We start from the raw sequence: 27,568 nt of genomic DNA on the forward strand, positions 1-27,568 counted from the left end.
TGATGGTGTAAAATGGTGAAATGCTATGCAGTTTATTAATTTTGAGTCCTAAAAACAGAAACATGTACCTAAGGATTGTCCAAAACAATACAGAATCAATGGCTATCAGGAAGATTTTCCTGTGTTAAAAACAAAAAGTATCTTTACACACTTGATGAAGAATTGTGTAACATTTTACTGGATCAAACACACCTCTGATTTCTGAGGACCATGCTGGTTTGCTTTGCTTGTTTTTCAGTTTACGTACACTTTCTTTGTGGTGCTTTCCCTTGTACAATATTTATGTACTGAATATATTGGAAATGCACAAAAAACTATTGAAGTTTTCCATATGTTACTGAGAGAGTGTAAACTGTTTAAATCATTGTTAAAATAACTGGAGCTATTCTATAATTGCTCAGATGTAGCTATCATCTCAAGATTAAGATCATATTTGTTCTGTAATACATGTTATAATTTGTATAAAATTACATAAGATGGTACATAATATGAACATTACATATATACAGGTATACATAAATATGCACACATACACCTGAAGTACATAAAATAGTGGTGGAGTAGTTGGCATCACGGATACAATGCAGTGAAATGCTCAGCCAGCTTATGGTTTTGTGCAAAGAAGCCAGAATTCGGTATCTTGTCAAAGAGCTTTTCGTTGAAGTCGGGTTAGATCGTTTGGTATAAAATTCTGATACCACACGTCATGCCTTTGGATAGACAACAGAAAAAGAAAAGCAAAGCTGAGGACAAATAAGCAGTCAAGTGATTTGCATCAATAAATAACCATCTTAGGCTATGGGTGCCAGACCAGTGCCGTTCTTATTGATTTTTAATGCCATTTGAAGTGAGTTGTAATATCAAAATGCAAATGGAACCGAGAGCCATTAGGTTAAACTACTCCTGATTGGAAACGTGTTCAAATACAAAGACTTCTCTTTGAATGACAACCAGTTCAAAGGGAATCCACAGGGAATGAACTGTGAAAAGACTCCTAAAGCCTTTTGCCTGAAGTATTTCCCAACAAAGACATAAATCACAGGGTTAATGCAACTGTTGGTGGTAGCCAGGGTATAACCAAACTGCTCACCAAAGTTGATCAGCTCCTCCCAGAAACAGCCTTTGATTACTTCTTTCTTGTGTAATATATCAAGGAATACAAAGAAATGATAAGGAGTCCAGCACAAAAGAAACATCAGTACCACTGTGAAGATCAGCCTGGTAGCCTTCGTGCTTTTGTGCCCCTTAGAACACTTTGCTCTGAGCGCTCTTTGTTCTCTTGCGGTTTTCTTAAGAGTGCAAATGGTAGAGAAGTTAAGGAAGATGATTGCTGCAGATGGCAATGCAAACCCCACGGTGTTGAATACCACTCTTTCAGCTATTGCCCATGATGGGGTGGGGAAGTCTAAAGTGCATGCTGAAATATTCCACAAGGGAAAGTGTTTCACAGTCCGAAATGTAAAGGTTGGGATGCTGAGAAGGGTGCCGAAGAACCAGGCGAGCAAGCAGATCCCTTTGGCCATGGCTTTGCTCCGCACCCCTCTGTGGTTCAAGGCATGAACAAAAGTCAAATAGCGATCTGTGCTGACTGCCACCAGCAAGTAGATGCTGGTGTACAGGTTCAGGCTGAGGGATGCGCTGGTGCTGCGACAAAGGAAATTGCCAAATGGCCAGTTAAATTCATTCCTGATGTTCTTTGTCCAGAATGGAAGGCACATGAGGAAGATCAGATCCGCAACAGTCAGGTTCATAAGGTAGATTTCAGCTATCTTCAGGGGGCCTTTGTGCAGTGAATAAACAAAGAGGACAAACGCATTTCCAAGCATCCCAATAACACAGATGGTGTCGATATACTTGGGTAATATATAGTACACGATTTCCCACCAGTTATTCAAGTCTGGGCAAATAGTTGAGTTGCTCTTGTTTTCACTCTGGTTTGAGGAGGAAACATTCAGTAGAAGAGTTTCAGTCATCTTTGTTTTGTTTTTTTAATTGTGAATTGAATGGGAGACGTCTTTGAAATGAAAGGCACTGCAAAAGAGAAGCAGAAAACTCCAAAAGCTGTCTCACATCAGTGGTGTAACAAGCATTTAACTTCTAGAAATTCCTTACTAGTGCTCTCTGATTATTATAGGTCAGATCAATCCATGCTTCACACATACAACGGTGAGAAATTTTCCCAGTATTGGCAAGGATGCAACTTCCTCTACATCCTATGAAATTTCCTTTCTTTGCTGCCATTGTTTAAAGTGGCACAGAGGAAGGAAAATGCCAATTTAGTGTGAGTACTTTTGTGTGTCTCCTCCGGATGACAGATAGAGCTGAATTCCAGCTCCATGAGAGCAGCAGGAGCCACCTCTGGGGGACAAAGCCAGCTTTGCACCCTTCCCTGACCTTTCCCTTACCCTCGTTTTCCATGATGTGTATAACTTGAGCAGGATTCCTCATTCTCTGCAGTGCTACTCTTTATGTGCATCACTTATTTGCTTAACTTTGCATTCTTTTGTTCTCTCTAAGTTCCTTCCATCCTGAAATGGGGGTTCAAACTTGCTGTTAGATTAGGCATCTTGTTGCCCTTAAATGTCAGCAGTTCTCATTATAAAACACTGACTCTAAAATCTTATGCTAAAGATCTTATTTGGAGGAAAGGCGTCTGCATCTCCACATTCACAGCACTCTTCTCCAGTTCAAAAGTTTTGTGTGAGTTCAGCTGGAGAGAGGGAGCCCCAGCCTCCAAAGCATTTAGGCTTTTATAGCATTGGTAATACTTTTCTTTCTTTCTGGGAGCTCTGAGTGAGATTATACAGGGATAAGAGCAAGTGTGAGACATGATCCTCACATGAAAATACACCAGGTTGCCAGAGCTGCCTCCTGTGATGATTTTATTTCTCTGGTGGTGTTTGACCACAGAGCCTGGATCTTGTTTTTTACGTTCAGTCTCAGAATCATTACGATAGACAATGCATTACTGAGCCTGTGGTGACATCTAATGTTTCAGTATTTCATACCCAAGTGAACACGTGAGTCATAAAAAGAATGCATTTGAAATGCATTCAGTATTTTTCAATCAGGCGTTAACTTTCTGCTACAGCTCTTTAACTCTGGTCTTTCCATTTCTGTATCTTTACAATGAGATAGCTGAAGGTGGAGTTTCTGAAGTGAGCATTTAGGACAAAAATTGATCTTTTTTACATGTACATGTGCAGCTTTAGTGATGGCTGTGTCTGGGCAGCTTGATATACTTGTCTCTGTGATGCCTGCAGGAATAAGGTAAGTACTAATACTCCACATCAGGCAATTTGTTACTTAATGCACAGAATGTTTTCCCTTCATCATTGCAGAATTAAGTGTGCAGAAAAACTTTATCTGAGTTCATAAACTCACTCAGACCATCACTCTTGTCAGAACATTGGGCTGCAACTCAAGTTAACATAGCTCTCTGGCTTTGATCATCTTCCCTCACTTCAGCCTGAATGTTATCTTAGTTCACTGTCAGTTTTGCACACACTAAAAGCACCTGGCAGGATCTAAAACTGCAGGGTAGATACACAGAGCAAGTGAATGTCCCATCTGCACCAAGGAGGCTCATTGTGAGACAGCAAGAGGCTCACATTGTGAGACAGCAGGAATCTAACCTTTTTACAGCAGGGGGCTGGCTAAGCCATGAGAGAGATGGAAGAAAATCCATAAGGTTATATGTCATAAATGCTGTAGAGGGAGAGTAACAGTTCAACGTTTTCTTTTTTAAACAGAATTGTTTCTTGTGCTATATATATAGTAAAAAAGAAGTGCTTTTTTTTCTTTGCTGGCCCATTTTCTGATGTTTCTTGCTGTCAGTTTATGTCACTTTGCATACTTTGGATGTGATCTCTGGGGTTGTAGCCATGTATTTGTTCATTATGGGTTAAACTAAAGATTTCATGTACAGTTACTTTCCATTGCAACTTAGATTTTAGCCATAGCTAAATCTGACTTCATGTTCATCTGGCAATGTTACATGGTTTGTGTAGAGTTTGCAGTTTTTCAGAGTCTACTAGCCAGTGTCTGAACACTACCACAAGCCACAAGCCTTTTATAAACTTAGACCTCCAGATCTCTTCTTGACAGAAAATGTGATTCATTTTCATTTGCTTAATTTAATTTCTTCTTCAAAGGTGATTTTCTTCTGTATTTTTAAGGATTTAGTGCTAACAGACAATTAGCCACATGAACAGTTTTTATTTTATGTGCTTAACACATTTCAGTAATCTCTCATGCAAATAATGTCACATTCTCCATACTTTTAACTAATTGCTGAATAATTTCCATGTACAGGGAATCTATCACCATTACTATTATTGATACATATTACTCAGGATCATGTGTGCTGATAACACTAAATTTACACAACTGGAGCTTTGGAATAATCTTTAAAAGCTAAGCATGTTCATGAAGTAAATCATGTTTTCATACATAAGGAGAACTAACTGTGACCTCCAGAGTTAGTTTCATGGTGAAAAAGAAAAGGAAAATTCCTAGACCACACAGATCAGAGCTGAGAGCACAGATTTCTTTTAAAATAGAAAAAGTGAAGTAATTTTAATCAAGGTAAGACATTAAAACCAGACAGACATACCTAGCTCCTGTCCTTCCTGGCAAATTGAGCAAAGTTTTGAAGTCAGTAACAGTTGGTAACCAGCAGTGTAGAAGTTACTGAGAGAACCTCAGTCCTGAGAAGATGCATGCTGAGGGGGATGCCTGAGTGTTTTGTTGGCCATGCTCAGTGAGTGTGATGTTATGATTTGGAAGGAAGCCTCAAGATTTATTTTTTTTAACTTTTCCAAGCGTCAGCTGTAGCAGCTTTTAAGGCATGTGAAATATTTCTTTCTCATTGTGAAATCGTATGATCCATGTGCCATGACTCTTGTCCTCCCTTGACCCCTAAGTAAAGCTCTGAAGTGCAATTAAAAGCTCCTTTGTATGGCTAACTATGTCTGTATCAATAACAGTTTTTATCAGCAGCTCTGAACTGCCCTCTCAGTGAGAGTGCACAAAGGCAAAACTTGAACCAGGTTTTTATTGTGGGAGGTCTTTCCTTTGCCAGCCTCAAGGAGCACCATGCCAAGGACCTGGGCTTAAAGTAGAATATGTTTATGGGAGGGGCTGCTGAAACGCAGACCCACTAAACCTGGTTTCAACATTTCCATCTTCATTGCAAAGCAGCATCTTTTGCATCCCACTGTAAGGGTCCTGGGCACCAGTATCTACAAACACCACTTCTCAGTAGTACACGATGACTCCTGTGTTTTCTCATGCTTGCAGCCATAAATAATCTTCCTCTGTCTGATTCCTTTTTAGTGTGAGGCTAGTTGTAAACTATTTGTGTCTTTTTCATTCTGATTGTCCCCTGATTAGAGAAATATGTTTTTCTAAAATCACATCCGATGCATCTCATTTCAAATACAACTCCGTGTACCTCTGTGTAAATGACTGAGGTGTTTAAAACAGACTCAGAAGTTATCAAGGGTGCACTATTGTTTCCTAATATGCAAACATTCTTCCCATTGGCTTCACACCCAACACATGCACCACCTGTCTCAGTTCTTATTCAACTGTGTCCATTTTTGTTTGGTGAGTTGAAAGGAAAAGCCATGCAAAGCTGCACACAGATATCTTGTTACAAACTTCCTGATCATCATAAATACTTTTATTGCATCTTTTTATTCATTAAAAAAATATACAAAGTTCAGTTACGCAAACACTCTCAAAATTGACAAATTTGAACAATTGTTCCAGCTAACACTGTCACTGGAGAAAAATCTAAACAACTCAACACTTCACTTGAAGATTTAAAACCCATAAACATTGATTTGATTTAAACAGTATCCTATTTAAGTATTTGCTTATTTTACTAAATGATTGAAACCATAAAAAACCACTTCTCAAATGAAGCTATATTCTTCATTTCTGTCAAAATGAGGTTTCTTTTTAATATCTCAAAACTTTTATTTTGATTGAAGACCTGAAACATGACATTTTTTGAATTACGTGTTACCTCAGTCATCCCAATAACCTACAGGAGATCAGTCTCCGAATAACACGTCCCATGCTGACTCACTAAGGTAAGTGCAATACTACAGGAGACCTTCGTCATAGACTTTCCAAAACTTCCTCTTTGCTTACGCTGGTGCATTTCTGGATTTAAGTTATTTTTTCCATAAAGAAGAACATTTGAGCAATAGCAAGAAGTCTGGAATTTGTCTTTGCTTTGACGTGAATCTCTAGGAGCTGCCAACATCCAAATTTACTCACAGATCCAACAGAAAACTGCAGCTGCATCTAAAATGTGTGATAAACAGCATGGTCGTATGAAACTCATCACTTCAAAAGGGGATTGAAACATTCATTTGCAAATCCAAGTCTTTGTAAATCTAGTTTCTTATTTTCTGTTGTTTTCCATCGCCCTCTTGAGAACTTTCAGTTGTGAGGGAAGATTCAAATCTGAAAACCTATACATTTGGTGGCAGTAATGAAATGAAATGGCACTGCTGTGGCTCCAGGTCTTAAACAACTTGGAGCAAGTTCACGTGAGAAGCTGCAACTCCATGCAAAAATGGGATTTAATTTATTGTTTATTTGCAAGTTAGGTCTTCATTCAACTGTTACAAGCACATAAGGGTTTGGTAACATTTTACAGTTTGCACAATGGACTACAGATTAAAAGAATGTGAAGAATTAGTTTTAAAACATCTATATAAGGCTCGAGTTAGAAGGCTTTTGCTGTGTGTCCATAAATAAAGCACGTTTGTCTATTGGTGCTGTCACCTCACAGCACATTAATTTACGTTTTTAGCTTATATGATGTCCAGTCACCCTGTCTATGTTGACTTTCTTGCAAAAAAGCACACATACTCTAGAGCTGCATTAAGCATTTACAAATACCAACTGGGCCTCTCTGATCAGAAAGACTAAGCAAATATATGATGAAAGCAGAGGCGAGGCTGCTCAATTATTGCACACATTACATCATAGACAAATGGCAGAAATCCAAAAGGTCTGCAGAGTTCTGGCTCTTGGTCCAGCAGTTCAGCCATTAAAAAATTCCCCTTTAACGTAGCTGGTGCCTTTAATGATCTGAACAAGTTCTCTTACTGGAACGGTACGATATAACAGTTTGCTTTTCTTTGACCTGTTTGCCAATCAACCTTGTTGCCTGTTACACCTCTTCATCTCTTCTGGGACAGGAGGAAAGTTTTTTACACAACCTTGTGGTGTAAAGGTCTTTGTTCAGCTTGGTTGGTTTTATTTACATGTAATAGACAGTGGTTACCATGGAAAGTTTAAACTCTTGTGCAGTGATTTACAATTCCTAGTTCAAGATCCTGGTAGTATCACAGTGCAGCAGTAATCCTTCTTCTTATAATTACTCTTTGACTGTGGGATCCCCATGCTCAGCTCCATCTTGCCTTCCACCTCCTCCTGCACACTTCAAATTTCCCTTCTTATATAATGATGGCAAAGTGCCAGATTGGCCCGGCCAAGCTGGAGATGGGTCCAACTCAGAACCAGGGGAAGTTTTGAGAACTGTTTATGAGGGCAACACTGCAGCCCCCTGCCCCTGTTACCAAGAAAAATGTGACTCCACACAAACTCATCACAGGTGGCAGTCTCAGGGAAAAGGGAAGATGGGAGCAGCTGTGGGAGACAAGATTAAGAAGGATAAAAGGGATGTGATAAAGGAGGAAGGATAAAGGAGGATGTAATTACTGTTTGACATCTCCAGCTCTGATATCCTCAGGACAAAGTCTGCCTTTGTTTTACCAAGAACTCTTATATTTTGCCTTGTTTCTGTGAGAATGGGAGAGCCAAGCACCTGTGACTGCAAGCTGCCAGTAGGTAAGATGTAGCTTGGCACTGCACTTCATAGCTTTTTTGTTACCCACATAACTGGTACCTCCAAATACTGCACAAGTGTGGTCATGCTGAAAGTGGGCAAGAATGTGAATGAATGACTCTATGAGCTGACATTGTGCATTCTGTAGAGGCTGCTGCAGGGTCAGTTCACTGGTGCTGATGCCGATGTGCTAAAGGCTCTAGGCAGAGGGTCTGTCCTTCAAACAGCACCTAAAGGCACCCCTGTACCCTAGGTCTTCACAAAAAAAAAGTAATATCTGTGGTTTCATGGGCCTTTGAGTTACCAGCAGGCTGAGAAAAGCTACTGTGGAGATTTTAGAGCCTTTAGCTATCTTAATTCAGATTTTAAGTTCTAAACTGAGAGTGCTCAGCACCGCTCAGAAACGGGCCTTGAAAAGAAAGCTTTGAAAGTAGCCAGGCTTATGTGGTTTCAACTCACTTTCCTTTGGTACAATGGGAAGTGAAAGAACATACCTGCAACAGTTGCACTTCTGACAAAGTCATCTCTGGGAGCTGGATATGGGCTACAGAAGAAAATGCCAGCAAATCTCATTTCTTAAAGCAGTTTATTTTTTGTTATACTTGCTTACTGCAGAGCAAAACAAAGTGTCTATGTATTTACATGATTTAAATTAATGTCATACTAATATAATAACATTTCTATATGTTACTTTTCAGTACCAAATAGTCAAAAGTCTCTTCCATTGTCTCAGTAACCTCTATATGGAGTTCCCTTTGTTTAATGGTTGTGCGATTAGCATGCTCATGAATGAGATAGGATTGATAACACTGGAGAGAACTGCAAAGCCTTGCAGTGTTTCAGCATGGGTGCCTTAGACAACACGAAGAATGGACAATGGAAGTATTGATGACAGAATTATACTGGATTATTAAAATCATGGAAATTATCTATAAATGATCTCCAGTGATCTAAATCCTGTGGTTTTTGTAGCATACCCACACACTTTTAGAGAATCTTTGGGTGTAGTTCTTTGAAAGTTTAATACAAATTTCCCATCTTAATTGGAACTTTCTTGCTCCGTTCAGCCTCTGATGAACAACGACCATACAGTTGCAGCCTGAGTTTACTTACATCACCAATCTCCATCTCCTTTGGTGGTTATAAGGCTGCAACCTTAAGTGCTTTGAAAAGAATAAAGGTTCTGTTAGCTTCAGAAGACTTTAGATTGTCTCCAATGCTGTTTTTGATTAAGACCCCTAGAGGTAAAGATGCATACTAACAACTGAGTGTGCTTTGAGTTTATCTTCTATGTAAACTTAACTTACATCCCAGACCAATTGGGGAAAAGCTGTGTTGCTTTAAAATCACTCAGATTTACTCTAATAATAGAATGCAGGTATTATTAGAGCCTGACAAGGCCGTTCCTGAGTAGAAATGTCCAAGACCAAAAAATCATCCGGAGCATTTTTACTTAGGAAAGTCACATGTTACAGCAGTTTGTAGACATTTCAGTTTATGAAAATGTTATTGTCTCAATAATTCTATTCCCATTGTAAATACTTTTACAGAGCAAATGCCCATCCTGTCACCTCCCATGACTTAAACTCCTACTTAATGTTTGGATTTGAGGAATACCAGAGGTAATAAAATCAGCCATGCTCCAAAATCCTTACTGCTTTCATTCACAGTATCTGAACTGACCACTCGGCTTTATTAACTGCAATGTCCTTGGTGTATATTATATTCATTGGTATACTATTTACATGAGCAAACCAAAGTTAATGATAACTGGCCTGGAAAAAGATACACAAAGGAAATAAATATTTATTGTGTGACCTACTCTGGGTCCTGCTCTGGAGGGGGTTTGGACTGGATGAGCTTTCGAGATCCCTTCCAGCCCTTGAGATTCTGTGTGACTTCCACTAACTTCAGTTAGATTTCTAAGGCATTCAGGTGATGCTCTGCTTCATATTCTCAGTTTCTTTGACTTGTGAGATTATATCAGTTGTGCTGAGCTTTTGTGTTAAATAACTTTACAAATACTATGGGTGAATATTAAAAATGAAGTCTCTAAGCTGAAGTGTAGGTATAAATGTAAATAACATTCACTCTCTCAGAGTAAGTGAATGCTTTTACCCCAGTACAGAAGGTGTAAAGGCTCTCCTATGACAAAGAAAACCCATCTCCATGCAGTTGGCTGCAGCCTTCCTTCTACTACTGCTTTACGATCTTTTCTGAGATACTTTCCATACACATAGGCTGATGTAAACCTTTAACTATCAGGGGCAGAGCAGTTGCAAAAAGGCAAAGCTTATCAGTGAAACAATCAAAATAGTTTTGGGTGTCTGAACAGAAAAAGTAAAAGCCAAGAAGATGGCCATACATAATCCATTTGAATACTAGTCCTACAGTATTCATGTACCAAGAAATTACAAGCTTCTCTTACCAAAAATGTAGACTAACAAATTGTGGGTACCACAAGTAGTTGCACAATCCTGACAATGTCTTCTGTACTGGGATTCTACTCAGAGGACTCTATATACGTGAATATACACCTTAGAAATGCAAACCTTTCAAGTCATACATGCATCAAATACTATTCAGACTGGAAAGGTAAGAATGATACAATGTAGGATTCAATGGTGAAAAATAGCATTAGAAGCAGACCTCTCTATTGAACTCCCATTAACCATTGGTTTCCCACAAATGCTGAGTGTTTGTTCTGTGGACCAGTAGCAGATGGCTGCTAGTGGAGACTGATACCATAGAAGGCTTTTTTCCTGTAATAAACAAATTATGCTATCGTGGTAATGGGAAAATAGACTTTTTCCTTGGATATTCACTTGAAATGGAAGTTCTTAAAGTGTCCAGGGAGTTTTCCATCTGTGCAGAGCGTGATTTTCTGCACCTCTTTGGGAATAAGTCCTTGTAGAATTCTGCAGCCTTCTTCTGGAAGTGCTTCCCAACAATTACATACAGGATGGGGTTCAGGCAGCTGTTGCTGAAGGCACAGTACGTAGCTATTTGGGTCAGTATGTCATTGACTTCCTCCAGGCATTTGAAAGAGGGTACAAGGTAACAGATGGTGTCTATGAATGTGCTGATCTGGAATGGAAGCCAGCAAATGATGAATAGCAAGAGCACAGCAAGGACCAGCGTGGTGGCTCTCCTCTCTGTCTGGACTAACTTCATTTTCTGTAGCTCACTACTGCGTAAGGCTTTGATGATTTGCATAGTGCAGTAGGTAATCACACAGAGTGGGATCGCAAAGCCCACAATGTTCAGCAAGCAGTTGTTTGCGGGCTGCCAATAGCTGGCTGGGTAATCAAGAAGACAGGCTGTGATGTTTTCCTCTTTGTAATACTGTAAGTTTCGGAACATCAGCGTAGGTGAACATATGAGCAACGCACACATCCAGATGACAAAGCTGTTCCACTTAGCACACACGGTTCTTCGCATCCGTCCCAGGGACATGGTTTTCACCAAGGCCAGGTAGCGGTCGATGCTCACTAGTGTCAGGAAATAAATGCTGGAGTAAAAGTTCATGTTGCTCATTATGTTGACAGCTTTACAGAGGAACAGGCCAAAAGGCCATTCAAATCCATTAGACATATTAATGGCCCAGAAAGGTAAAGCACAGACTAACATGAGGTCTGCAAATGCCATGTTTGCCAGGTAAATTTCAGCTACTGTGCAGCGACTCTTGTGGAAGCACAGGACGGTGAGAACAAAGGAGTTTTCTATTGCTCCCAGAATAAACAGAAACCAGAGAAATCCAGGCTGAAAATCCTGTAGACTTTTCCATAGATCTGGGTTAATACATTTATATGGACTCAGTCCATGCACTTCTGAATTATTGTGGAGGTTTGCCAGGCTGGCTGTGAGCTCCTGGGTGGCCATGATGTTGAATACTCGTGTAACGCTCTCAGTTGTGACGGAAACCATTTCTGTGCAGAGAAAAGGAAAAAGGTGACACGAGCCTGCTACATTCAGGTCATTGCTGCAAAACGGCACAATGAAAAGGTGTGTCTGCATTTCCCACTGCCCAAAAAAGCTCAGCTTTGGACAGGCTTACGATTCTGTTTATTCTGATTGTGAAAGGGTTGCTTTCTTGTAGACACCCTGCATGCTTGCGGAGAGTTTCGCAGACTAAGCTGCTGTAACTGTGGGCCAATCTTAGTAGGTGAAACAAGGGATAAAGCAACTGCAGACATTGTAACCGACAGGTTCAATGAAGAGAACGTTTACCAACATTTATTCCCTAGAACCAAGCTGCAGCAGCTCTTTTTTAGTTCTTTGAGAATGCTCATCGTTATTTTCTGTTCTTATCTTTATGTACAGACAGCCATAGTCTCCTAAAGGACAGATGTAGCTTGTGAGTCTTGTGTTGCTCGTTGTTAAGCTGATAGCTCTGTGGCATATCACTCAATGTTTTACACCCTCCTCTGTAAAGCAAGAATTGGGTGGAATTCAGTGGTGCTTCCTCCCCAAACAACACTGTATTTTTTTCCCCAAGCGTTATGGTTTTCCCAGCAAACACTTAGTTTGCAGCTCTAGCTAGCGCCGAGAAAGCTGCAGAGCAAGGCGCAGTGTTTGCAAGCAGTGTGCCCTTCCCAGCTTCTACTGGAATCATCTCTGCATTTCTGTCTCTGTGTTACATTCTCTTTCTACAAGCAAGTCACAGAGGAGCTAAATGGTACAAACTTTGTGAGGGAACTTGGTTTTAACAGGTCTGCAGTGGGCAGATTGTCAGTTTGGCAAAGACAGTGGCCATCGTGTAAGCCAGGACCTGCCTGCAGTCAGGCTGGGCCGAGCTAATTTGGGTGCAAGAGCATGATTTGAAAGCCAGGTGCTGAACTGTAAATACTGTATGGGTCAGAACAGCTTGATGTCTTACAGGGAGCCACTTGCAGTCATAAATGTCAGATATGTCCTGAAGTGTTACTGAAGCCAAACAGAAGCCGAGCGTGCGGCATTCACCCAATACTGTTAAAATGTTAGCTGTGGTTTTTATTGTGGTGCTTCCAGATAATGAATGCTGAGATATTGTTCAAATGCAAGGCAGGCTTCTCAGATCTGTATATAGCATTCTCTGGACTGAGTGACAAATTCTGTTTGTCTTTTTCTGGGTCTTTAAAACAGCACTGTTTATATTATGGTTTGATGGGAAGATTTTCAGATGTAGTTTTAATTAAGAGATCGGTCTGATTCAATTGCTAACTTGGCAGTAAAAAGGGGACACATTTGCAATTCTTGAAGGGATGGGGTTCTCATTTGTGCTCTGACTAGAGTATTTGTTGGTTGATAAGTGTCAGTGCTTGATATGCGTATAGACATTCGGCTGTCGGATGCAGAAGTACTGAAAAATGATGGTCATATTTTGAGTAGCTTTAATCGTGCACTGTAGTGCTTGAGAAGCAAGAGCAAAGATGAAGACCACATTTTAGTAAGTACAGTAAAGGTAATAAGAAAGGAGATTCTGCACTGTGAAATTTACAACATAGTTGTCAGACAGGACAGGTCAATTGAATAAAACCTGGAAGTGGGACTGAGAACCTCAAAAGGGATCAACGAGCACAACCCAAAATGTCGGCAATGCACACTTTCAGTCCTTCATAAGTTGTGCAAAGGAAAGTATTCACATAAACTGGGTAACAACATCAACATTCTCATTTTCCAAGTTTGTGCTTCCAAAATCCCAACTTTTCAAACCCATATCTAACTGCAGGAACACATCTCTGCCCTCTATCCTGCCTCTAACTCCTCCATCCTAAATCCTGCCTCTCCATTAATCTTGTCATTGTTGAAACCCTCTCAGTCTTAAGATACCTGTATGCTTCTGATTTCTGACTGTTTTCAACCAGCATCTGGAGAATGGATTAGTGAAGCCTCTTTATCATGCAGAGTTGTATCTTATAGACACTTGTTCAATTACTTAATTCTTTTGATCACCTTGCTTATTTGGAGATTTTAGATCTAGTGGATGCACATTTATTAGTTGTATAGTGGGAGCAAATGCCGTCTGCAATACATGCTGTGCAACATTGCCAGTATTCTGATTGATGTCCTCTTTTCATATTCCAGGTGCAAGCAACTGCTGTAGGTTGTAAATGCTTTGGTTAGAAATCTTACTTTTGTTTAAGCCCTTCCAGCAGAAAACCTGCACATACAGTGAACTTTTTTTTTTCTGTGACTTTATTTCTTTGTATTTCAGCACAATGGAATATAAGACAAAAGCAAAAGCCTCACTGAAATCCAGGTGTGCTTGATCTGTTGCTTCTGCTTTATCTGTTAGGCCAGATTTGGATTAGTCCAACACAGCTTTATTTGTGATAAGTTTATACTGGCAGCTCCTCATGGTTTGGTTATTCTTTATTATTCTCCATATGTGGATATAATGATTATTTAATATTTTACTGTCATATTTTCCAGACATTTAAATGAGAATAACAGGTTTGTAAATCACTAAGCCCTGCTGTCTGTGCCCTTTAAACAGGTACTGTGCATCACCCTGAGAATACTGAGGGGGGACCTTATTGACACTACTATCAACAAAACCTCAAGGGCTGGTGTTGAGAGGATGGGGAAAGTCTTTTTTTTCTGTAGTTCCCAGTGACAAGACAAGGGGCAACAGGCACAAACTGAAACATAGGAAATTCCACTGGAACAGGAGGAGAAACTTCTTACCTGCGAGAGAGCCCTGGCCCAGGCTGGCCAGAGAAGCTGTGGAGTCTCCTTCTGTGGAGGTTTGTGCCCAGGTGGCTTTGGAAACGTCCTGAGAAGGAGCCTCCACACCCTCCCCGGGCAGCCCGGGCCAGGGCTCCCTCACCACAACAGTCAAGAAATGTTTCCTTAAGTTTAAATGGAACTTTTTGTGTTCCAGTTTCTTTCCATCACCCCTTGTCCTGCCACCTGATACAACAGAAAGAAGTGCTGCCCCAACCTCCTGACACCCACCATTTAGATATTCGTAACTATTTATGAGATTCCCTCTCAGTCTCCTCCTCTCCATGTTGAGCAGCTCCGGTTCCCGCAGCCCCTCCTCGTAAGGAAGATGCTCCAGTCCCCTGATCATTCTGGGGGCTCCGTGCTGGTGTTCACTAGTAATTCAGAGTGGTCATAAAAGCTATGTTGGCAATTTCTATGCCTTTCCCTTATTATATGACTAATAGAAAAACAATTGACAGGAATTAATTTACGGTAAATGGCAGCTCAAAACCTGCCTATTGATTTATTATGGTTTTTCCTGCAATTAATCTCTTTGAGATTACTTTTTTAGAAGATAAAGCCCTAGCATACTTTAAAATAAATTAATTCTATCATATTACTGTGGCTAGGAACACTGTGTGGAGACTACTTAGGATTCAAGCAAGCCCATGACATGGGCCTCCTGGCAACCTGCCTTTTTAGTTCTTAGCTCAGTTCTTCTAAAAAACAGTGGCAGAGATGTGGGAGTGAACAACTCAAACTGTGCTAATGACCATTTTAGAAACCTTGTTGAAATTATGTGCTTGGTGCCATTCTCTAGAGTACAGGAAATTCACTTAAAGTATGTACTTACTGGAAAAATTCTTATTGACAGAGCCACAGTTTAGAGCAGGGAGTGGTCTGTCATTTGTTTATCACAGCTCAGTGGAAATAAGCGTGCCCTTTTCACATGCTATCTACCAACACTTGCTGTGCAATGCAAGAGCTCTCAGCTGGCACTTTCAAAAAGATTTACTCATTCAGTTATTTTCTCAGAACATTTCTCTTGCAGAGAGGCTGCATCAAAGCTTCATTAAATTGCAAAGGGAAGGATATAGGCAAGTAAATAGTACAAAATGACAAACTGCTTGAATATTGTTCTAGGGTTGTTTTGAGGCATGTGATAACCAGGCACAGTTTGGACAAAGGAATGAAATATGAGGGTAAATACCTCAGCTGTTTTTTTCCCCGATAAACTTCCTGCTAATATTTAAAAGAGTTTGTTAATAATAATTTGTGGGGCCAGCAAGAACTGCAAATTTGATGTGTACAAGACCTGTACATAGCGTTTTTCACAGCACAACTCCCTAAGTTAAATTTAGACCTTAGTCTAATTTAGACCCAAATGAACGGTGTAACATTTTGTTTTCCTGGAGAATTGTATTATGTTAGTGCTGTGCAGTTTTTCCCTTCCCTTTTGTAAGTGATGGATTAGTCAACACAGTAGAACTTCCTGTACTTGTTTAGCAGCTCTTACCATTGCAGTTCACAAGCAAAGAAAATGGATCAAACTGCTCTGAAAATGGAGACCACTGTCTTTCTCCCCCTCTGACCATAGATATTAATTCTGCTGTTCAAATGCCTCTGAGAAAGTTTAAGCTGTGATTTACTGAGGTTTAGGGGGCAGGGAAAGGTTTCTCTACAGCTTTGTCAACATGGTATATGTCTACAAAGAGATTAAGTACATAATGCTCTTAAGTCTAAGTTAATCAAGCATAAGACATTTGTTCCTCTTTTTGTAGTCACTGGCCAGGTGAGAGACCTATTTCTAAGTCTCTGTTCTGTTTAATTTGGAAGAAAAACTGTAACTCAGGTGATATACATGCCTGTATACTAAGAGTCCAGGAGTTTATTCAGTAACAGTGGTTGACATTATTTCTCTTTATGAAGCCATTTCTAATGAGTATAAATACTTCAGTTGTTGAAGTAGGGACATGAATCTGATTCTTTCATCTTTGGAAAATATAATCAATTGTGAGGTTGCAAGACAATTGTGAGTCTTGCACCCCCTTCTTCTCTCTATCCTCGTGAATACTGAATTCTCAAATCTCTTTGATTCTCTAGGAACTTAATCTTCACAGACCCCTTACTCCTTCCACCTTAGATTTGATGTGACTCTGCTCCAGAACCTGGTGTCAGGAATCTTGAGGAGCTTTGTGTCTCCCTGAGACAAGATGATAACTTTCTAGTTCTCTTACAGCAAGGCATGCAACTCTTACACAGTGCACTCAGGTCACAGCTGTATCTGTACCTTCGCTGTGTGCATTGTAATGTGTTTGGTCAAGGTGTTTTGACAACTGGCAAGGAAAACATTGAAACAGAAGAAAGTTGACCACAGAGTCACGCTGCAAGTCTGGCAGGATGTTCTGTTCTGTTCTTTTTGGCATTCCTCACGTGAGAACAGGTAAAGTTAACCAGAGGAGTTCATCGTCAAAGCTCAACTGAAAGCTAGAATTTTGGTTAGGATTAGGAGAGAGAGAAATCCAGGTGCTGCAGTAGGAGTGGGACTGCAAAAGTACTTTTGGGTGAAGAACAGTCAACCAAATGAGCTCTTCCTTGAGAACTTTTCCATGGGAACCACAGCCAATTATTATGGTCCAAGGTTCAACCAATGCCTGGGGTTCAGGTTTGGGCTGTGAGACCCACAGACTATTTCTGTTCTTTGAACCTCACAATTCTGGCACTGTGTCTTATCAGTGCTGTGTGATTTTCTTTCATGTATGTGATCTTGGGTCAGACTAGTTTAGCACACTTGTATCTTGGGCTTTCAGAAAGCTCTGAGCATCTTGTTGAGTCAGGATCCATCTGCTGTCATATCTGACTTCTTTTGAGTTGTGTTTACTTGATCTTCACGTTTGGTCCAAAATAATGTTTTGTATTTAATTCCTGGTAAGATGAGGGGTAGAGGGTCAAACTTTGCAAGTGACATCAAGCTTTTCCTGTCCTTTTCCAAGGTTCTTTGGTGCCTTTGAGGGTAGACACTAGATTACGCCAATTAGATAATCAGGAGTGCTGCTACTTCACTAGGCATGCATTTTAAATAATGGCAGGATAGGACACATCCCTGAACAAGCTTTGAGGATGAGTGGCTCCCTTTCTCAAAAGCACAGACAGAGGACATGGTGAAGAAAATGGAAAGATGAAGTCAGCAGATACAGGTCAGGGATGCTTTACAAACTTGCAGGTGACACAGGTGGAGGAGAAGTGAAATGTACCTGAGAGAGCCAGTGCTATCTGGAGCCCTGATTACTGCTAAGCAGAAGTAAGTAAAGCAATACATTTGGTTTGTAGTATGGATGAAATAAATCCAAAGCTTAGTTGTCTTTACTAACATTTGCAAAGCTCACTTGTTTCTCTCCTTGGCCTCCTGCCAACAGGGACAATGGCCACATAATATTTTGCTCACATTTTACATCTTTGCAGAGAACTCATCTTCCTGAGTTTTATGGTATGACATGTAGATTTACCTGGTTGGAATAGGGTCAAAGGAGGCTGAATCCTCTCCCCTGAGGGTGCAGGCACCACAGAAATTCTATCTTGTACATAAGGGGGTGCTATATCTCATCATCACTGCAAAATTCAGTGGGAATATGCTGCAGAAAGCACTGGACAGCAACAACAGAGCATCAGAGTGACAAGAGAAAAAAGCCTGTAAGTCCTGAAGCACTTCTGTTCCTCAAGAAGATCCACTAATCAGTGCTCCTTTGTTTGCCTTGCTAAACTGGAGGCACAGAAGAGTTGCTCAGCAGTGCACAAACGTCCACTGAAGGCTCTCTCACTGATATGCACATGGATGTCCTCTAAAGCTTTGCTGTTTGTTGCATTACCCCCACCAGACCTCTTCAGCTCAGTTTAGCCACTCCTTTCTCCTAGCAACTGAAATACTGCTCTTTTCTCTCCGTGGCAGCTCTAAGCTTTCAGGAGTAGGCAAAATGTGAAAGTTTAACAGCCAAATAGTGTTTGCCAATATTGCTCCATTTGTGCATTAAACACTTAAAAGAGAGATGTGCCTTTCAGATGGACTGGCTCTGTGCCCTGAAAGCACTTTGCTTCTAGCACCTTGAGAACGTTGTGACAGTAATTTAGAAAAAGGGCAGAGATTTGCTATCTCCAGTGCCTCCAATTGCTCATATGTTTACACCACTGTCAAGGGTGTTTGCAATAATGCAGCATTTCTTGCACACTTTCACTACTGTCTTTCACAAGCCTGGCTTTTGAGAAAAGCCAGACTGTCTGCAATAACAATTATTGGAAGCTCATAGTATATGTAGTTGACTGACTGCTGTCCCAAAGTCTGACAGTTATTTCTTCGATAGCTGCTGCTTTCCCATTTCTTATCATACAGGTAACTGATTTTTTACTCTGGACTTATGCTTTCTAAAAGGCAACAAAGACTGAAAAGATATTCTAAACTGTCGTATTATATCTGCAAAACACATTTCCCACTATAAAGTCATCCCCATCTGCAGCTAGAAATGTTCCAGGAGCTACAACTTCTTTTGCTGAGCCACATGCTGATGGCTTGGTGCAAGCAGAGGAGTCCTTGGTGCAAAGGGTGTCACTGGCAGAGTCTGTCCTCTCTATAAAGTAGTAATAATGCCTGTGTTCTCTTAATGCCTTCCATCAAAGCAATATAAGGATGGCTTCACTGGGCAGTGGTGCAGTTTTCATATAGCACTTTGGGCTCTGAAAACAGAATAGGCTAGAAAGTATTAACTATATCATATTCAAATGAAAATGCAGCTTTAAGTTCAAGCAGGTATAACTCAGAGAAGATGATATTTAGCCACGTTGTTCAACTGGAACAGGCTGCCCGGGGAGGGTGTGGAGACTCCTTCTCTGGAGATCTTCAGAACTCACCTGGACACATTCCTATGTGACCTGATCTAGGTGGGACCTCCCTTGGCAGGGGAGTTGGGCTGGATGATCTCTAAAGGGCCCTTCCAACCTCTACCATTCTTTCTATGACTTCTCAAGATGGTCTCAGTTTAATTTAAGATCTCAGACAATACCTATAGCCATATCCCCAAATCTACATTGAACTATAAACTCGGGTTTCATCCTCCTGAAAAGCTTTCCTTATGGACCATCGTAGTGAATGATCTGCAGCATCACCAACTTGTGTTCAAACAGACACGATACTCACTGTCTGTCAGGTTGTCTTCACTAAAAGAATCAGTGGTTTGTTTAGATGGTGGTGTTTTTGGGGGTGTTTTGCTTGTTTCTTTGTTTGCTCGTTTTTAATTTCCTGCCCCTGTAAGAACTCCCAGCTGTAGACAGTGGTGATGCAAAGCTGTGGCAATGGTGAGTTCCCTTCTCAAGAACCCTAGTCTGGAACCTGCTTCACTTCTTAAACCATCAGCTTCAGAAAGCTACTTTGCCTTGCCCTTCCTGGGTTAAATATGTCCTTCTATGTGTTTCCTTGAGCAGCTGGGACAGTCATTTCACATTACTTTTATGCATCTGTTCCTGACTTAGCCAGTACACAAAGCATTTGCAGTAGGAAAGAGGTCATTTTTTTTCCAAATATTACAGTTAAACACCACCACAGTCTGTATATTGCAGAGGAAAGCTCCAAACCAGGTGGAAATGGGGGGAGTGTATGTGAGAGTAACTATAGCAAACTTCAGACTGTATTGTAATCACTTTGATAGTCACAGTAGATAAAAATTCCATATACATCCAAATGCAGCCTGTTTTTTCTGCTGAAAACCCAGGGGACTCTAACAAAAACAATTCTTAAGTGGGAAACACTTAAGCATCCAAATACATGCTGATAGGGATTTGGTGATTAAATTGTACAAACATGCATGTGGCTTTCAACACTGAGAGGTCTGGGAGGTTCAGGATATCTCTCCAGCTGCAAAGTGCTGTGATTTAGAGTGCTGATTTACAACAGGCAGTGTTTTGATAACAATTTCATTTTTACCATTTTGTGCTTTGTTCTGAAATTAAATTGCTTATTAATTTATTGTCAACCCTTTGTTAGCAACATGAGATGTCAGAGCCACGCTGGAATCTAGTGCAAACAATTTGGTTTTTGCTCTGTACACGTGAGGTTTGAGCACTGGTGTTCACCAAGAAGACATGACTGTCTTCTCTTTCCAGAATGTCAGAGCTGACAAAGAAAACGTTGGGAGAACTTAGATTCCCTCACTGTATGCCACAGCTCCTTCAAAGAACTACTATACCCAAAGCCCACAGAAGCAAAAGATCCCTCAAAGATTTTGCAGTCGGATGGTCTTGGGTTGTCATGGACCCAGGGAGACTCTGTAGAATGACACATCGGGCCCCTTTTCCTGTCTGCACAGTGGTAACACTTAACAGATCACACGTTCTGGTACCTCATATTCATTACTACAGCTGTGTAGGAGATATTTTATGAAATGGAGAAGGACAATTTTCTTTTCCTATTAAAATCACTATAAAAGCAATTCTGGAGAAATGGATTTTAAAGGAAAGATTTTTCACGAAAGATTGGGAGGATTTGACAGACAATTTTTAAACATGTTCCTCATCTCAAACTAAGGAGGAGACGTACTGACTGATAACAGCTTAGCAGGAAACCCAGGTTCACGCTTGCTCTGTCTGGCCAACTAAACAATTTGTTCTCTGTACAATGTGGAGCAGCTCCATAAAAGAGAAAATTAAAGAATCCAACTCACTACAGTTTATCTTCCAGGCACTTTCCTAAGAGCAAGGATGCCTTGTTCAAAATCCCTAACCTACCCATCCCCAGGCAGGTTTCTCCTGTGTGTGCATGCATGTGTCTTCTCTGCTTTGGTTTCTTGCTTTTATTAAAAATGTCAAGATTCTTTCATTCTAGACGTGAGTGTGACTTCTTCCTTCTGCCCTTCCCAATTTCTCTGTGAAACAGAAAATTTGTCTTCTGACCAGCTTTGTTAATTTTGACAAATGTTCCGATACAATTTGATCATGTCAGCTTTGAACTTGTGTCCCATCACTTTTGCAGCCGCTGTAGAACGTCAAGCACCATGTAGGATTGCACGCAATGGTTTTCTGCAGCAGGCAGCAAAGGCTCGTGGCAGGATGTCAGGGCAGGAACAAGTGAAGAGGAAATGAGCAGATGCGAGTTCTGCAAGAGAACACAACACCGCTAAAGAAAACAAACAGAGAAATGCTGCTACTAGGAAGGAAGGATGGAAGGAAGGAAAGAAGGGAAAAAGGGGATTAATTTCCCAAGAGGGAAGAGGATTTCAAATCAAAGAAGACGTAGGGAATCCTGCCTGTGTTGGGTATATACCAAAGTCACGAGAGTCTTATCTGGCATTTCAATTTAAAACACTGTAAAATCTGCATGGTTTACAGTTTGGATCCTTATTTTTACCCAGCTTCAAAATAGTCCAATATTTAATGCTGTTTGATCCTTGTATTTAAATTCAAGCTTTTCTTTGGTTTTTTTGAATAGCTATTTGACCAGAATCCATCCAACCTAACTGAAACCTGATCAGGATGTTCCACTGCACTCTTTTTAAAAACTAAACACAAATGTGCAGCAGAAGCTACTGATACAGTAAATCTGTCTATCATGATACATGATGCAAAGCGCGGCAGAATGAAGTTTCCAAAACAGACTAACATTTTCAAAACATTGCAACAAACATCTACACAAACCCCCTCTGCTTTGTTACATCTACATCCTTCTGTTTCAGGGAAATGTCCCTTTTGCTGATCCAACTGGCTGGGACTTCTTGGCTATAAGGTGATTCTTTTAATGGGAAAAAAAGTTTCTGAGAAGAATGATGTAAGCAGAAGGTAAGAGCACACGATTGTCTTATGCAACGTGTCTGTACATACTGCTTTGAGGGGGGAAAAAAGTATGTTATATATGAAAACCTCTGTGAACAATCCTCCAGCCATTCATGTACTGTGCTCACGGCTGATTCATTATGACTACTTTAACGTGGTTGCAATATGAAAATGAACTTGCAACTCACAGAGGGGAAAAAAAAAGACAAAAAGAGCTTTTGAGAAAGCTCTTCAGTATTAATTTTTTTCCCATATCGGTCCATTTTCTTCATTATTTGGCTTTATAACTCACTGTACATCTCTACACAGAAAGAAGGCTTGTGAGAAGATGGCTGCTTTTACTTGTTTATCTGCCCACAAGGCGTAGTCCCAGATTCTCATGATTTAAAAATTTTGGCATGAATTATAAGGGGAAAAAAAGATCCTTGGCCATATAAAGGAGAAGAAATAAACATATGCAAACACATGTCTCTATCCTAACAGATGGACACATCAGAAGTGTCTGATGAATGATCATTTTGTACAAAGTGTAATTCTGGGAATGGAGAAGAAAGTGCTGGAGGCTCCTCATAGGACTGTCCCCTAGTAATGAGCAGATCAGGGCTGCATAGACAACAAGATTCTGCATGATTCTGCTGGATACAAACATGTATTTTACTTCTCCGGCAAGGTGCTAATAAATCTCTGTGTCTGTCTTTATTGGTGTCTATGTGTCTATGTGTGTAGAGAGGGAGAATTTCTACAAAGTAAACATTTTCCTGTCACCTTTAGCAACACCAGACCATGTGCCTGCTGTTTCGCTGTTTACTCTAGGAGAAAGGTTCACATGCTTTGAGTGCCCCAGTGTGGGAAGGACCAGGCACAGCAAACTCTTCTGGGTGCTGCTAAGGAGAACAGCTATCTGCCAGCTGGTCTTGAGCAAGCAAAGTGGGAACCTGCATGAGAAGCATGACACTAGACTGGTTGTAAGATTCATTGGCTTAAGCTCAGCATTGAGCTCAAGGTGTACAGTTCAAAATGACAAAATTTAACTTGGAGTGTATTTTGTGTTCCACAGCAGTTTCCCTGTTGGGATCATTAAGGGGATACCTACTGCACAGATTTCTTTCTTGTTTCCTGATTTCACAGCTAGGAAAACAAGCCTTTTGCAGACTTTTCCCTATGGAAAAAGAAGCCAGAAAAAGGATGTGTCAATGCCATCATGATTGGTAAGCAGTTGTTACCCATGAGCAAATCACTCATCTCTGAAAACAGATCTGTAAGACCCCATCAGCTATGAACTGTCATTACTCTGCTGATGTGAATGGCACTAGGAACACTCAATCCAGCTGAGGATCTAGCCTGTGTGGTTAATTGTATCCCTTTTTATGTTTACTTAGTGTGCAGTTTGCCCCAGTCTAACAGGTAGGACCTGAAGCGTGGCTCTGCAGATATTGACATACTGTCTGTGTTGTACTGATAATGGAAAGCTTCAGTGACAATCAATGTGCAAAAGCCATGCAGGCACAGAGACAGGAGCTTATAATTGAAGCAGACAACAAGTATAATACAGAGAGTGTAGGATATAGCTTGTTTGAATTATAAAGGCTTCACAGTTCCTTTTTGTAAAAATTCTCAAGGGACCTGATGAAACACTCCCTGTTTACTGGCATGGCTGCTGTCTGCAGGCAGTTTACCTTTCACATCAGGAAAGTGTCCTGGGTTAACACTTTGCTCCATGAATGTGCACAGAAGACTCACATTACTCTTCCTGGGGGGAACCTGTTGCCTTTGTTTTCTACCCCATGACACTTCGGAACAGCAAGTTTTCAGTCAGTCAGCTGATAAGAAGTCACATAGCTATGGCAAAGGTACGGAGCACCTCCAGAGATGCAAAGGTGTGGGTACCAAAAAGCATGCCCACAGCATATTCCCTTCTGCCAAACCAGGAACACTGCAGGAGGAAAATCATCTATGGCCAGTTCTGCCTCTAGGCATTCACATATAAATCCTGTTACTATTAGAAAGACCTGGACCTCCAACTGTAACCTTTTTTTTAGGAGTTTACCTGTAATCCCAGACAATACGAGTGGGAGAAATGGATTTCTGCATTGTGACAGCTCTATTCTCTGCAATTTAGCTATAGTCTGAAGACTGCTTTTGCAACATTATCACCACTCTGGCATATCTGAGTGTGCAAAGCTCAGCACTAGTGGATCTGCAAAGCTGTGTGACTAGATTTGTTTTCAGCAGTCGCAGAAACCAGCTCAGCCTTGCTGGATTGTGTTGAGGAGTTAACACGTAGTGGAGGTAAGTATACCACTGCACCAAAAGTAAGTCAAATCCATCCCTTCAGGGAACACCAAGAGTCCTGAAGCAGTTTGTTGAAGTTTGATGTAGCAGCTTTGGCACAACGTCTGAATGTTTTCAGCAGGCAACTTTGCTCCTTATGTTTCTCTGGTCCATATCGCATTTGTATCTGCTCTGCAATACCTGACTCCTTAGTGGGATGCTGGACCATGACCAAGGTCCATCATTCCCAGTGCACCGACATTCCAAATCCACCTGGACGAGTTCCTGTGTGACCTACTCTAAGTGGTCCTGCTCTGGCAGGGGGATTGAACTAGATGTTCTTTCCAGGTCCCTTCCAGCCCTTATGATTCTGTGACATTACTTCCAAGTAAATGATGTATCACCAGTATGGTGACAGAAGGTGCAAGTTTGTCTGTGTGAATACAGCAACCTGCAGAGTCCAAATTTAAGGTGTCACTGTGGTGCTCTCCTCCCCTGTGCTTTCCCATTGTAGTTGAGCTGACCTATCTAAGGGCTGTCACGGGATGGGGATGCCCTCTCCTCCCCTCATCTCTGCTCAGGGGCATCCAGCTGGGGGAGAAACTGGCTCAGCCACTTGCCTGCCAATCAGTGGGTTTCTGAATTGCCACCCAAAGACGGGACCATCGGGTGTGATTCTTTAGCAGCTGCCCACTCACCCAGAGTTATTCTGTTATAGAGGGCTGACTCAGGAGAGCTTTTGTCTCTGTTTTAAAGTCCCACGTTTCTTTACAGCTGCATACCAGCCAGGCAGAGGCATAACTTTTCAGCTCAATGCCCCAGGCAGGCTAAATACATGGAAGAAGGAAGATAAACCTTTAGGTAGGGTGGGGCAAACTCAGATACATGAAGTACAGAGAGGGAGTTTTAGAAAACATAAGTGACACTAGAACAAGGATGGTTTATGTGTAACTTTTATTTAAAAGCAGAGGTTTAGCTAAATGGTATTTATTATTAGGGGTTTTTAAACATTTTGTTGATTAGCATTGCTAATTAGTCAAAGTGTACTTTCACTGTTACCTGGTTACTAGGAGGGAATTTGTTTTGAAAGCACAGCTCTGTTCTCTGAGGAGTTGTCCCAGACTTGCAGTATGAGTTTTTTTTTCCCTACTTTGATTTTGGAAACAATGGGGTTTGGGTTTCTAAAAACTTTTTACCCTCTTATTGCCAGGAAAAACAGACTATCAAACACTGACTATTCTTAGGCAGTGAATTTTAGGGTGTTCATAATGAATGTGCTAAAGTTCTCTCAAATTCCTCTTATTTTCTGGCTGAGAAAAGACTTCAGGTATAACAGAGCTGTGAGAATTTTTTTAAAGCAGTGTTCCCGTGTAATGATGCAATCCTTATATCAGGCAGACTTTTTCTTGGGTTCTGGGTACAAAATGTTCAGGTGACTCTGAGTAACTTGGTTAATCTTGTTCAAGCATGTATGGAACCCAGGGGAAAAACTGAGGTGTCTCTAATCTGACTGCTCCAAAGCCTTTATTAACTTGCATACATTTAACCATTATCTTTCCTTTTTTCACTATTCATATTGTAAACCAGAGAATACATTTGGAAGTCTATGAACCATTCTGAAGCGCGAGTATGTTTTTCTTCAGTTTTTCTTTTCCTAAGGATTTCACCTTCTCAGGGAATGGCAGACAAGATAAAAGCCATATGACTGATATTACTCAATATTCTGATATTTTAATCTTAGACATTCTGCTGTAAAAATAGGTTATGGGGTTTTTTTCCCCTAACGGACTTCTAGCTTTAAGAAAAATTGCATAGCTGTTCAAGATAAAAGTATACTTGTATCTTAGGAGATATCATCTGTAAGATTACATATAGTGTGTTAAAACAAGGATTCTAATGACAGACTATTTGAATTCTTTTGGTTTTATGGGTATTTTTGTCATTATTATATGTCTGCTGAGGATATTGAGAAATGGAAAGTGAATAGTTGGAAGTATAGCACATAGCCTTTCATCTTTTGGCTGTATGACCTTCATTACAATACCAGTTCTAAGCTTTTCTTTGTTTTTATCAGCATGCTATAAACCATGCTCCTACTGCTTTCCTTTTTTAATTTGGATACAGATGTTAGAAAGAAACTGATAACGTCGCTTAAAGGTTGCCCAAAACCTTTCTTCCTTGTAACCTCAGAAAAAGCTTTAAAGGTTTAGTCTTTGCTATTCAATCAGATCAGATGAGAAAGGTTGGCAGTGTAAGGTACACATACACACACATACACATGCTTCCTACCCCACAAAGTTTAGAATCAAAATAATAAACAGAGGAAATGGTCAGTATAAACAGAAAATAATTGCCTTTGGCTTCTCCACACTACTTTGTAGGTAATTTCTGAGATGAAAACCAAATTAGCTGTTTGCACTCTCTGGTTTTTTGGTGGTTTGGGGTTTTTTTTGTGAGACAAGAGAACATGTGCCCATGGTGGGTTTGAGACACAAAATGTCTTTCGGACAAAAGAAACCCTCAGCCTCCAGTAGTCTGTACATCGGATAGTATCTTTGGCAGATGAAAAGTCCCATGTCTTTGATATGTTTGGTACTTTGAAATAAAGCATTTTTCTTAAATGCTACAGCTCTGCAAAACCTGGCAAGTTTCAAAATCACATTAGCAATAATCCTTTTTCTCCTCTATGTTCCTGGAAACTAATAACATCAGCTCTTTTGTCACTGCACCAGCAACATATTAAGAATTCAAGAAGTGGTTTCCAAGAAGCAACAAACCATGCTGGATTTAAATAATTGAGAAATTTTCATCCCAAAGAGAAGTGGAAACACATACCTTGACTGCAAACTCACCACTGAGCAGGTACAAATGAGTGAAGTGCAACACGTCTCTGGGAACAGCCAGGCTCCTTCTGTTGTATGAATG

General features: G+C 40.6%; 2 protein-coding genes across 3 annotated transcripts; both read right to left on the bottom strand.

Annotated features, from left to right (window-relative positions):
- On the bottom strand, nucleotides 1-27,549 carry BDKRB1 (bradykinin receptor B1). 2 transcript variants are annotated; one of them, XM_061997938.1, is made up of 2 exons: nucleotides 27,479-27,549; nucleotides 1-2,031 (listed from the first exon to the last, which is right to left on the bottom strand). In XM_061997938.1, the coding sequence occupies exon 2, from the start codon at nucleotides 1,971-1,973 to the stop codon at nucleotides 888-890; it is 1,086 nt and encodes a 361-aa protein (XP_061853922.1). In that variant the 5' UTR covers nucleotides 1,974-2,031; nucleotides 27,479-27,549; the 3' UTR covers nucleotides 1-887. The 2 variants fall into 2 exon arrangements, with proteins under 2 accessions (XP_061853922.1, XP_010197836.2); XM_010199534.2 differs by lacking the exon at nucleotides 27,479-27,549 and adding an exon at nucleotides 4,616-4,967.
- On the bottom strand, nucleotides 8,443-27,568 carry BDKRB2 (bradykinin receptor B2). The gene is made up of 2 exons (XM_010199531.2): nucleotides 27,479-27,568; nucleotides 8,443-11,802 (listed from the first exon to the last, which is right to left on the bottom strand). The coding sequence occupies exon 2, from the start codon at nucleotides 11,798-11,800 to the stop codon at nucleotides 10,655-10,657; it is 1,146 nt and encodes a 381-aa protein (XP_010197833.2). The 5' UTR covers nucleotides 11,801-11,802; nucleotides 27,479-27,568; the 3' UTR covers nucleotides 8,443-10,654.

The sequence above is a fragment of the Colius striatus genome, chromosome 6 (assembly GCF_028858725.1).
Source record: "Colius striatus isolate bColStr4 chromosome 6, bColStr4.1.hap1, whole genome shotgun sequence".
NCBI lineage: Eukaryota > Metazoa > Chordata > Aves > Coliiformes > Coliidae > Colius > Colius striatus.

Excerpts from the sequence above, each read along its gene's own strand:
- BDKRB1 (XM_061997938.1), bottom strand. The coding sequence starts at position 1,973 with ATGACTGAAACTCTTCTACTGAATGTTTCCTCCTCAAACCAGAGTGAA.
- BDKRB2 (XM_010199531.2), bottom strand. The coding sequence starts at position 11,800 with ATGGTTTCCGTCACAACTGAGAGCGTTACACGAGTATTCAACATCATG.